General features: G+C 42.2%; 1 protein-coding gene across 2 annotated transcripts in view; it reads left to right on the top strand.

Annotated features, from left to right (window-relative positions):
* The window catches only part of impact (impact RWD domain protein), a 69,228-nt gene extending 55,987 nt beyond the window's left edge, over positions 1-13,241 (top strand). For both annotated transcript variants that reach the window (XM_080723062.1, XM_080723063.1), the window contains 2 exons: positions 3,671-3,805; positions 12,615-13,241. In XM_080723062.1, coding sequence (XP_080579188.1) covers positions 3,671-3,805; positions 12,615-12,674 — 195 coding nt within the window. In that variant the 3' untranslated portion in view covers positions 12,675-13,241. The remainder of the gene's footprint in view (positions 1-3,670; positions 3,806-12,614) is intronic.
* Positions 13,242-13,518: the final 277 nt, after the last annotated feature.

The following is a 13,518-nucleotide window of genomic DNA, read 5'->3' as shown; positions in this document are numbered from 1 at the left end:
GGTATGGTATGGTTTATTACTTAATCCCCGAGGGGAAACATGTTTTGCGAGGTATCATTTGCATGGTATAGTTTTTGGCAGAAATAGAACGATTTTTTTATTTGGTATTCTTTTTCACCACAAAATTTCTAAAATACAGAAATTTGCAGGATATGCAGTTTGCATTGCGGAAGAATCTTGCCATCAAAAATATCTTTAGGCGTTACTGAGAAGAGAAGAGGTAATTTACCCTTTCACACTCTCGTCCCTCCACAGACAGGAGAGGGTAATTGGGCCTGCAGGCGAAATGTTTTCATCATCTCATTTGAGAGCCAATTTCATTGGTGGCATCTTGACACCAGTGCTCAACTAAGTATAAATCTGACATAACCAACCCCTAAATGTCCAATCTTAACCCTAAGCTGAAGTTTTAAAAAGGCGGCTCTATTTGCCCCTCTCAAGTTTAGTAGCCTCGGAAACCCAGGCTTATTTTGGCGAAGAAAAATAAAGCCTGGGCAAGCCCCCCTATAACTGTGCTGTGTTCATGACATTTTAATTGTGTATAAAATAAATGTAGCCGTTCAGATATCTTAAGTTATTTTACATCAGTATTGTTCATGTGAACTGGTTTGTTTAGGCTTATCCATTATAATTATAAAATCGCTATGATTTATCACTCGTTTTCCACCGCGGATCACTTCCTCATTTACTCAAAGCGGACAGCAGCAGGAGTCATGTCCCCCTCCGCGTCATTTCGAGACGCCGGACCACTCGGCGAGATCTGCCGGCCAGCATAGAATGTCCGCGTTAGGTTAGACAAGTATAGTAATACGAGTAAACGCACGCACGCGCGCGCGCGAGATCGCTTCTATTTACCACTGGCCGGTGTACAGTACCTGTGTGAAATTAAGAGCCCCTCTCTGTAGTCCAATTCTGTAATGTGTTTTCATAAAATCTGTGGCACTAGGCACCGTTAATCAAAATACTAACATTTTATGCTCTCCAAGTAACTCATTCCAACTGCCATAAAACCAAAAATGGCACAGTCGCCCATTGGAGGGATCTCAGAAGGCTCTGGATTCTTGGCATGCATGTGTCAGGAGCCGTGACCTTAACTGTAGACACAGGTTGCAGTACTGTTTGGCTCTCCCACATTTTATCAGTGATGAGTGACACAATCATTCCAGTGAAACATAACATACCTATGTTTAGCCTACCTAACTGACTGTAAATGAAAACAGAGTGAATTGTGTATCCAATGCAGTGAATACTAACCTCCTAAGTTTCACACATCAGAATTAGAATCGGTTGTCAGGGGCACAGTGGCGCAGTCACTAGTGCTGTTGCCTCACGGGAGAGTGTTTTTTGCAGGTTTTTCAGTCCGAGTGTATCAAAAAAGCAACTGGGTTAAGCTTGTGATTGGCTGCACGGAGGTGACGGTCTGGGGGACGGAGATACACCTAAACCTAAACCTAACCTTAACCCTAACCCTAACCTCAGTAAAACTAATGCTGGTGAATGCTAACCTGGTGAATGTTAACCTTACCTGCCGACACTAGTGAATGCTAACCTGGTGAAATGCTAACCTGCCGACGCTGGTGAATGCTAACCTGGTGAATGTTAAACTGGTCAGACCAACGGTGCTTAACCCAGTTGCTTTTTTGATACACTCGGACTGAACGACCTGCAAAAAATACTCTCCCGTCGCCTCACAGCTAGAAGGTCCTGGATGGGCCTGGGACTCTGTGGGCGCATTCTGTCCTCCGCATCATCAGTGTCCATACCCTAGGTGGGGTTGGCAAAAGGGCCTTTCTGTGTGGAGTTTGCATGTTCTCCCTGTGTCTCCTAGGGTAGGTACCCTCACAAAAAACATGCAGTAATCCTGGTCTCTATACTGCCTCCCCCTGGCCAGCCAGGGCGCCTGATAGAGGGGAAAGGAACTGGTTTGAACGTGTTCCTTCTACGCGCTACAGTACATCCAACCGGGGAAACTCCCCCTGTCAGTTGAAAAGAAGCAACTTGGACTCCTCATGCATAAAAGGAAGCATGAGATCAGTCCGTTGTCTCCCCAGGTTGGCAGAGGGAGTGTAGCGCCCAGGATTTCATTAGATAATTGACACCGGGTGAAAAATGGGTTGCAAAATCGTGGGATAAAAAAATAAATAATAATAATTGATTTATAGGCTGATTCACATAAGATTTGTTTTTCTTGGTAGTTTAAAGTGCAAACCACCTTAGTTCTCTTTTCAATAGCAAAAATAGCAATAGCAATCGACATGCTTCTAGAAAGTCTTGACTCTTTTGAAATGTTTCCACTTTGACATTTTCGCAGACAATGACATGGCTCTGTGTGACTCACTGAGCCACGTGCTGTGTTGAAAAGAGTGTGATGGTCAAATGATTATTTTGAAGTGTGATGCATCATCTTGGCTTGGGTTGCTGGGTACAGTGGGAGGTTTGGATACCATGCCAGACTGACATTCGTGCCAAGGCTCACAAGATGTACGGCTTGTCACAGTTGTCAGTCATTCTTCTGCTATCTCTTTTTATGTCTGACTGCCTTTCTACAGTATCTCACACATGCACTCACAATACTCACCCAGACGGCACATGGACAGGCCTGTGACCATTCACTTACCTCCCGATTCCATTTCGATTCATAGGGTGACGATTCGATTATATCACGATTATTGAGTTTTCCTGCGATTTGCGATTCGAACCACGATTATTGCGATAATTTTCCCCAAACAATTACAGCTTTTTTATGTTGAAACATTTTAAAACAATTCTAAACAATATAAAACATTAAAAGTTGAATCATATACTTCAAATCAATGCAGCCAAATAAAGTCAGTCAATCTTTCTGACATTTATTTCAGCCAAAGTGCCAGTGGTACAACATTACAACAACATGTTCCTGGTCAAGATGCCAGAAAACACAGAACACAAGTTGTCATAAAAAAAGAATCGCTGTGCTGCAGGCCTACAGCACTGTGCTAGCTTTAGCCATAACATGACATCCTCATGAACTAAAACTGTTCCTTTAGGACCTGTACTTACTCGTCTGACTTACTTGTGCAGTAACAAATAAATGTAACCCTGAGTGACAAGTAGCTGCACACAGCTCAGAGTGTGAGCGTCTGCTGACTTAAAGTGGTTATTTCACCTTCAGGTTAATTAAAAAAAAAACAAAAAAAAACTTCTGAACTTTGAAAATCGATTTAATTGAATCGTGGCATTAACATCGCGATAATAGAGTAAATCGATTTTTTTGCACAGGCCTACACATGGACACTAAATCTTGTCGCTTTAATCACTTTCAACCGCATGTTCCTATTTTGTGAATGTTTATAGACAAAGATTTTCACAAATTGACAAAATCCTTCAAATTACATTTTTCAAAAATAGCAACAATTTACACATTTGAAAGCTCAATGTACAATTTATTGCATTGTGGGCTTGTAGATTGACTAATTCTGCTATTTTTGTCCCCCAAGAGTCTAACCTTGGCCCACTCATTGTTTTTCCTCTACACCAAAGCAAAAAAAAAGCTAATCTACAAACTCAAGCTTTTGAGCTTGTACCGTATTATGTGCTATTTTCGCGAATGTTAGCCCCAGAACAGAGACACTAGGTTTCATGTGGCTACGTGTTTCACCAACAATAGCATTGTGTCACTTTCTCACCACAGATTCTGGACGTGCGGAACGTGATGGTGGTGGTGTCCCGCTGGTATGGAGGCATTCTGCTGGGCCCCGACCGCTTCAAGCACATCAATAACTCTGCTAGGAACATCCTGGTGCAGGAAGGATTCGCCTCCGCCACGGTGAGACACTATTTGTTGAATTCAGCTTGTATTAATGCTGCCAGAATCTCATGTCACATTTTAAACTTGACTGAAACTCCCCCTCCCTGCCAAAGATCCGTCACTGTCGGGCGGAAACATTGTGTGCCCAAAGCCGTTACTTTTCAGGAAATGCTAAAAAAATATCCTGTTTTCCAATGGATCCAATGTAGTTATTAACAGACATGTAGTTATGAACAGACAGACTGGCTCAACCTGGCTTTTTTGGACAGGTTGTCGCTAATCATTATTGTTTCTTGACACTGTCATGCAACAGACTATGAGACATTCATTCATTTATGAAAAATCACACCAGATGTGAACTAAGCGGTGGAGGGTGTGTGTGTGTGTGTGTGTGTGTGTGTGTGTGTGTGTGTGTGTGTGTGTGTGTGTGTGTGTGTGTGTGTGAGTGTGAGTGTGAGTGTGAGTGTGCCTGGCCTGAACAACAGCTCCCCTCCCTTAACATGTGAGGTCACCAAAGGTATTGCAGGCTACATACAGACTCAGCCTACATACAGACAGACACCGCCGGCCGCATACACACACGGCCACGTATAGGAGACGGTGTGATCATCGCTCAAAAAACACACAAAGATATGGAGAGGCAAGGTTTCTGCCTGACAGTGACTCAGTAGAGCACAAACCTCCGCTAGGATGCATGCCTGAATATTAACCCATTTAGTGCTCCAGACATGAACGGGTTAAATGTCCAGCGTGCCTCTCGCAGGCTCCATACGCAGCCATTCTCTTATTTTGAAGGCCAGAAGTCCATTGCGTAAACACCTCCGGATTGACGTCATGACGTCATTCAACGGAAGCGATCGTCACCCCATGCCGTTGCTAAAATGGCCGATCGTTGCCTTTGTTATTATGTTATTGTAGCGAGAATCTAATGCCATCCTTGGCTTTAAAAGTGTTGTTTGGAGAAAATGGACATTAAAGATGAGATCTACCGTCGGCCTCCATGTTAAGGGATTACTATTTTGTGCACGTGGATCTGTGATGATGATGAATCGGCGAGTCCAATCGTGCCAGGACTTTCCAACGGACCATAGGGTAGGAGAACCGGCGTTACTCTATATACAGTATTTTACGTGAGTATACTCGGGATCGGCACTCTAAATACTCGAGTATTTTTCACGAGTATACTCGGGATCAGCGTTAAATGAGTTAATAGCAATATGTGAAGTGAAATTCCTGCCTATAGCCATGGAAGGGTAGTGTGCTATGTGTTTAGCTACTACTGTCTTCCTCCCTCTCCCTCTACAGCAGTTGGCAGGTAATGACATTGTAGGCATGTACACAGCTATATCTGAAATGTGTCAGACCATGCCAGCATAACCTCACCAAGGAGACTTCAGACCTGTGTGTGCACATGTGTGACAATCCACCTGCGATGGTGAGAATAGATAGATTGCCTTCTCAGCCCATCTCATCCCTATTATGGGCATGTCAAAATGTGAACTTTTGGCGAAAATAGCTGATCTATAAGCTCATTATGAGCCGCGTTTCAGCAAACAGGTGTAGAGAGATAAAAGGATGGGGCCAAGTATAGACCCCTAGGGCAGTGATTCTCTAAGTGGGGTCCGGGGACCCCCAGTGGTCCTTGAGGGGCCAAATAATTGATAGTTAGGATCCTTATGTGTCTGTAACTCTGCGTACAAATGGTTTCCTTGACACTTCACTGTGACATCACAGGTGACATCACCTATGTAAAAGTCCATATACGGGTATTCCCCAGAATTCCTTTTATGCCCATATATGAAGATCCCTGATGTCATTGATATATATCACTGGCCAGATGGCCATGACATGGCCCATATCTGTGTGGCTGGTTCAGATAGGGATCTCCATGTATGGGCATAAAAGATATTGTATGTTGTGATGTTATGGTAACCACTCTAACAGAATCCCTTTTATGCCCATATATGGAGATCCCTGATGTAATCAATATTAAGCCCATATCTAAAAGGACTTAATGTGGGAACAGAATCCCTTTTATGCCCATATGGAGATCCTTGCTGTCTGTCATCAATATTTAGCCCATATCTAACAGGACTTCATATGACATATGGGAATGCCCATACATGGAGGAAGACAGCCCATATCTGTGCGGCTGGTTCAGCATGTATGGGCATAAAAGGGATGTACTATCTCCATATATGGGTAACTGGTCCGATATACATCACTGGCCAAATGGCCAAAGGGCGAGGACGCATGTCGCCTTGAGGGGTCTTACTAGTATATGTGTGTGTGTGTGTGTGTGTGTGTGTGTGTGTGTGTGTGTGTGTGTGTGTGTGTGTGTGCGTGTGTGCGTGCGTGCGTGCGTGCGTGCGTGCGTGCGTGCGTGCGTGCGTGCGTGCGTGCGTGCGTGCGTGCGTGGTTAAGGTAAGGTGATTTTATCAAATGTATGTGTTTGTGACGTTATATTTATATATAATTTTTATATGGGAATTGCAAGAGAAAGACAGATACTGTAACTGTATGTGTAAACCAAGTCTGGAATAAACCCAAGACAACCAGACTACACTTTATTTAAACCCAGGGCAAATGTTAAGTCGTCTTTATACTGCCTTTTATTGTGTATTCCTAGCCTATTTTTACTAGTTTTTTACTTCTTATTCTGAAACCTATATTCTCCCTTAGCTGACTGTATCTTCGTTTCCTCTTTACTGAGGTGTTGCTATGACAACTGAATTTCTCTATTTTTAAACATTCAAACAAGCAGCAATCCACATGAACAAAAAGGCTTTCCAAAGAAGTACTGCTAAACTCCAAAAGGTGTGAATTGCAAACGTACAAAGAAAATAAATCCAAGGCACTCCGTCTTTAGTGAAAAAATATTGATTTAGTGAAAAAATATTGAAGTTATAACCAACTTGTATCGACCTAAGGGGTCATCATCAGGGTCTGATGACGCATTTAATGAGAAATGAGAAACTAAGCAGTCTCAAGGACTTGCCATAGGCACCAGTATTGCATAATGTGTTTTGCAATTTGTTTATTATTTACAAGTGTGGGGAAAAAATGGCTACAGTACACTGCTGCCATTTCTTATCGACATTTCTGAAATAGAAAACTGTTTGAATGACTTGGGCAGATTTTGTGAAACAAATTTTTTGTATAAAAGAAGTTTTGAAATATTGTTATGCATCCTTGGTCAGGAGGATTGAAAAGAACATCCCAGCTGAAGCCTAAGAAATTGCATTCTGACAGAAACTCAAAGGATGAAATTATATCTTCTTTGTTTTGATGTACACACGAAAACTTTAATTACCAGTGGTGTAAATAACTAAGTACATTTACTCAAGGTATTTTTTACTTTACTGGAGTATTTCCAATTTTCTGTACTTTTACTTCTACATTACTACATCTTAGGGGCAAATATTGCACACTTCAATTATTTGAAAACGTACTAGGTACTTTGTAGATTTTGATTATTATTACAAAACATACATTAACCACTTCAGCCCAATATACATTTCGGCCATTTGGAAATAGCCAATCTACAAGTTCACACCGGTCGCATCTGAACTTGTAGTTCTGCTGTTTTCAAAAGATTTTAATACATTTACATATGAGTACTTTCTACTATTGTTTTTAAGTATATTTTGATGCAGATACTTTTTGTACTTTTACTCAAGTACATTTAGAATTCTAGACTTTTACTTATAACAGAGCATTTTAATTGCAGTATTGATAATTACTTAAAGGGATATTATATCGCCTTGCAGGCTTTTGAGAGCACCCGGGACAGTTGCTTGATTCAGTATTTAGATATTTGATATTAATTTGATTGTTAATTACAAGCATCTTTAGATTTCGCAGTAGTGTCGTGTGGAGCTTATGCCAGTGGTTCTCAAACCTTTTAATGTCAAGGACCCCCTCATACATTTTTGGCCGCTGACCCCCAAAAGTAAAAATGTTGATGCATTTGATGAAGTACCAGTCGTAATATCTACCGTATTAACAACAGTATTCTGATAACAAGTACAGTAGTGATATTCAATTAGTGGCCCGCGGGCCAAATCCGGCAGAGCATTCCAGTGGCCCCTGGAATATACAGTATTACTTGATCCAATGTATTTTTTATTTTTTTTATTTTTTAAGTTCATTAGATGGTTGGTTGTACAAGATGACCGTTTTGAATGCTTTTTCCCCCCCCATAATATTGTTTTTTCATAACCGTTAACAGAAGCTTGTTAATGCTTAATCAACCATTAACAGATCAGAATGAAATGTAGGCTACTATTTAGAATGGAGGAATGAAATGTAGGCTACTATTTAGAATGGAGGAATATTAGTGACTCACTCAGGGACAGGGTCCCAAATTAATAGCTACCAGTAATGCATTTGCAGTCAAGACACTACAAGAACCCAAGAGCAGGTAAATGTAATTGTAAAGGCCATTGCACTGGGTTTATTTGTTAGATTGTTGTTATTATTCTCACTGTTAAGTTTGTGATTATTTACTATTATTTGGCATTATTGGCTTGTTTATTTGCTAATTGATTGATTAATTGACACCTTGGGCACGCCTCTCCTGGGCCTGGTTGATTGGGAACCAAGGGCATATAGGCCTAAGTGATGAGGAGAAGGCATGCACCTGTGTGGACACAATGTTTTATACCAGCAAAACCAGATACCAATGCCAGGAGATGTACTTTGTTACAATATGCACTGTGGAATCAAGTTAAGTAAAGAATGCAAAACGAAGTTCAACCTGTGGACATTGGGTTATTTGTGGCTGCGTACACTTCCAAGTCTTAACCAGGTGTGTCAGTGGGTTTTGGAGGAAATGTTTGGAGCCGACAAAGCTAGCACTTACAAAGTATAAAACACGTCCTATTGGAGTTGGATATTGGAATTAAAGGTGGGTACTCGGGGCCCAGCGGAGCGCCTGGTGGCCCCGGGGGGTCCCTGGAAGTGGTCCCCGGTAGGTCTATTGGTTTTGAACGCTCAAAAGAATTGGACAAGCAAACAGTGGAGTTTGGTATGTAATGGAACACGAATGTAAAGCTGTATAGGAAAACAGCATAACTATTGGAGTTATTTTATTCGTGTTTGTCACTGCTGGACTTTTATTGGTGACAAGTTTGCTGCATTGCCGTCCTTTTTATTGTTTGTCACTGTTTGGATTTTTATTAGTGACACGCTTTTCTACAGTCCGTTATTAGTTTCGTATTGTCACTGCCGGACTTTTATTTGTGACTTAGAGTTTGCCTAGCCACTGCCACTGCCTTTTTATTTTTGAAACTGTATGAGTTACACTAAGGAACCCAAACTATAAAAGGAGCATGGCTTTGCACATAGATAAGGATTGGCAGGATGCTGATGATCCTCCAGAGATCAGTCTGGATGTTATTGATAAAATGTCAGAAGACTGGTGGTCAGACGACCCTCCAGAGCTCAGTCCAGAAGAAGTGATTGAGAAAATGTCAGAGGACTGGTGGTCAGACGACCCTCCAGAGCTCAGTCCAGAAGAAGTGATTGAGAAAATGTCAGAGGACTGGTGGTCAGACGACCCTCCAGAGCTCAGTCCAGAAGAAGTGATTGAGAAAATGTCAGAGGACTGGTGGTCAGACGACCCTCCAGAGCTCAGTCCAGAAGAAGTGATTGAGAAAATGTCAGAGGACTGGTGGTCAGACGACCCTCCAGAGCTCAGTCCAGAAGAAGTGATTGAGAAAATGTCAGAGGACTGGTCAGACGACCCTCCAGAGCTGAGCCTGGAGGTAATTGAAAAAATTGTAAAAAGCTATTTTGATGTAGGCCTACAGGACACTTCACTTGCTTCTTCAAATAGAGGTGCAGCACCAAGTCAGATACAGGATCTGAAGGAGCACACCAGAAGCAGTTTTGCCACTAATGTAGCTGTGGTGGAGAAGAAAGTTCACTCTTCTCTGCCTATCCAAGTGGGTTTGTACTGCAAAGGGAGCAGTCCCTTATTGGAAAAGTGCACACAGATTGAAGGAACATTGCTTGAGGAAAGGATTGACACAAAGGAGAATGAAATCGGTGTAGGCTGCCTAGAGGGACACGTTATCAAGAGCTGTGAGGAGCAGTCAAGTTACAACGTGTGTGGCCAAAAGCACCCAGCAATTCTCCACATGGAGCACCAGGACACAGGAACATCCTCAGAACAAACGAAACAGCCAAAGGAACCAGCAGTCAGCAATCCAACTGTTGCACGTCATGGTGGAAATGACAACAGGGGCAAGAGAGGCTGCTCCACCATTACCACCAACATAATGCACACAAGAGAAATCGTTCAGCAGCAATACAACTTCATTGAGGGGACTGCAGAGGAGCAAGCTGAGATGTCAAAACAACGCCTCAACCTGAAGAGAAGTTTTCATGTTCCAGAGGGAAGGGACATGGACTTTCTGTGGTGGTGTGAGGGCTACATCGAGCCCTCTCCAGTCAGCCGAGAGAGAGAAGTGACACAACCAGTCATCAACTGCTGGAGGCCCCCAGACTAACAAACCTCTCTTCTCAAACTTTATCCTTTTTCTTTCTTTTGCAGTGTCATCATCAAAAGAAGATTCAGTCAAGATTACATACATGACACATACTACATAACCTTGATCAATGTTTTTTTGTTTATGGCTTAAACTTATTTTTTGTAATTGGTCATATAATTCCCAATTGGGGGGGAGTGTAAAGGCCATTGCACTGGGTTTATTTGTTAGATTGTTGTTATTATTCTCACTGTTAAGTTTGTGATTATTTACTATTATTTGGCATTATTGGCTTGTTTATTTGCTAATTGATTGATTAATTGACACCTTGGGCACGCCTCTCCTGGGCCGGTTGATTGGGAACCAAGGGCATATATAGGCCTAAGTGATGAGGAGAAGGCATGCACCTGTGTGGACACAATGTTTTATACCAGCAAAACCAGATACCAATGCCAGGAGATGTACTTTGTTACAATATGCACTGTGGAATCAAGTTAAAGCTATACTGTGTAAGATTCTCAACTAGTGGTCAGTAGCCATATAGCAAACCGCGGTCGCGTTCGCGTCTTTCGCCCGTTTTTCGTACCTTCACACCCCCGCGTCTGCCTCCACAACGCCGAGAGCTATCTTTAGAGGGGTCCCTGGTTCCTGGGCGTTCAGGCATTCCGGAGAAACGGACGACTTCACCCTGCCTGGTAGGCGAGATTACCTTTTGAGTAAAGAGACACACGGCGACTACAAATATGGCGACCCCACTTCAAGACCAGGGCAGATAAGCTGTGATTGGCCGGTAGTGTACCATGTGTGCATGATCGGCGATGTGATTGGGCAACGTATACACAACGTATACAGATGATGCAGATTACGTCATCATGGCGCGAAATTCTCCCCCCCTCACGGCTCATAGAAAACATATAAAGAGAAGGCTTCAGAAGCTGAAAATAACGGAGTGGGTGTTCTAAAACTTTAGCGATTTAACAGTTAGGACAATTTTAAGATTTGTTTTATAAAAAAAGTTACATAGTAAAACTTTAAGTAAAGAATGCAAAACGAAGTTCAACCTGTGGACATTGGGTTATTTGTGGCTGCGTACACTTCCAAGTCTTAACCAGGTGTGTCAGTGGGTTTTGGAGGAAATGTTTGGAGCCGACAAAGCTAGCACTTACAGTAATCTTTGGTGAGTAAGTCAACCATAAGAAAATCACTTGGGTGAAAGTGATAAAGTAGCTCACTTCATTATGTACTTAATTAAGAAAAGTATCTAGTGTTAAATGTATTAAAGTTATACTATGTAACTTTTTTTATAAAACAAATCTTAAAGTTGTCCTAACTATTAAATCGCTAAAGTTTTAGAACACCCACTCGGATCATACACACATGATACACTACCGGCCAATCACAGCGTGTCTGGCCGTCTCTTCAGGAAGCCACCCTCAGCTACAGTGTTTACGATGGTGAAGGATTCTTGCCTCTTACTCTCCAAATCCTGGCCAGAAAATTACGTTCTACCCCTCTACAGATTCGTATGGGTCGCGGTGATTTGCGGCGGTGGTTTGCGGCCCCGCTCCAGTGGTCCGCGGCAACACCGGGCGAAAAACGTCCGAAAAAAGCAATACCGCTCTTTTCTCTCCTAATCTGCTGCATGGTGGATTGGCGGCATAGCTCAGGGGTAGAGAAACCGTTATTAGAGCACGAAGGGTTCCCAAAGGGTTCCCAGTTTGAATCCGGGCTCCACCTGAGTGAATGTCGAAGGGTCCTTGGGCAAGACTCTGAACCGCTAATTGCTCCCGGTGAGTAGGTTGGTGCCTTGCATGGTTTCCTCTGCCACCGGTGTATGAATGTGTGCGTGAATGGGTGAATGTAATGCACAATCTATGTAAAGCGCTTTGGATAAAAGCGCTATATAAATGCACCATTTACCATTTACCGCTACTGACCACTAGTTTAGCAACTTACACAGTATAGCTTTAAGTATCAAAAGTACAGACCTTTTCATAGTACAAAGAAATAAAACTGACATAAATGTTGTCTACTTCTACTACTTTACTAAATCATTCTCCTCATGTATCCACCAAACACATAAGAGCTTTTGAGCACCCTTCACCGGGTGCTCAAAACATAAACACAATGCAAAACCCTTTCAATCATACAATCATGAAAACACTTCACCTTGCCATCCTGCCTACTAATACTCTTATCACAAAGAATATCCGCAGTGGGAAGCCAGAGGGAAACAACAAGTGTCTGTCAAATAGAGTCATGGGCTTTGTGAATATTTCACATTTCATATAACAAATGTCATGTTCTGATTCTTTTCTGTTGTCTTTCCATAGGACGAGACAAGCAAGTCAGGAGGGAAGAGTAAAAAAGTGAAAAACAAGAAGACAAAATGAATCTGGGAACAAAAGAAAATGTAAATGTTGTAATGAGGGGATATCTTGTGTGTGTGTATTTCCTGCCAATAAATGACAAACTATCACCTTACTAACATGACTGGGTCGAAGCCCAGTATATGGCTGGAGCTTGTGTGGGTGATTTGGTAGGCTGGACTCACACATATGCGTGAAACATCTTCTCCGTATCGTCTGAAAATGGCCACTGGGGGCGCCGTACTAATGCATTGTCAATGGAAGGTTGTTTGGTGTTTTGACGTTGCCGTGTCTCTAGCTCAACCGCAGCCTGTCTTTTGGCCAAGAGACACGGCAACGACAAAACACCAAACAACCTTCCATTGACAATGCATTAGTACGGCGCCCCCAGTGGCCATTCTCAGACGATACGGAGAAGATGTTTCACGCATATGTCTGTGGCGCGCCTTAGAGGGATAGCGCGGTCCCAATAATGTTTGTTGTTAAATTGTGCTGGGGGAAAAAAAACATCATATCACATGATACTTTGATTAAAATGTTATAAATGTACTAGCAAGTGCAATACTTTCCAGACATTTCTCAGTATGTTTGATTTCAAGTTATTAAATAATAATGTAATCAAATGTGTTGACTCAACTGTGTGCGCTCCCTCATGCCTTTCAACACATACATTCAACAGCTCCAGTTGCCACACATTCATAGTTTCAGACAGATTTGTCGGTAAAAAAAAGAGCATGATGAATATATACAAAATATTACAGTAGAAATAGAGTGCAGTGAAAAATAAACTTTGTTATAAGAAGTAAAACATCCTAAGTAAAACAACACAATGCAGTTAAAAAACACAGCTATAACTACCTCCTCCCAC

The sequence above is a fragment of the Nannobrachium achirus genome (assembly GCF_963921795.1).
Source record: "Nannobrachium achirus genome assembly, chromosome: 1".
Lineage (NCBI taxonomy): Eukaryota > Metazoa > Chordata > Actinopteri > Myctophiformes > Myctophidae > Nannobrachium > Nannobrachium achirus.
This window is presented reverse-complemented; position numbering and strand designations above follow the sequence as displayed.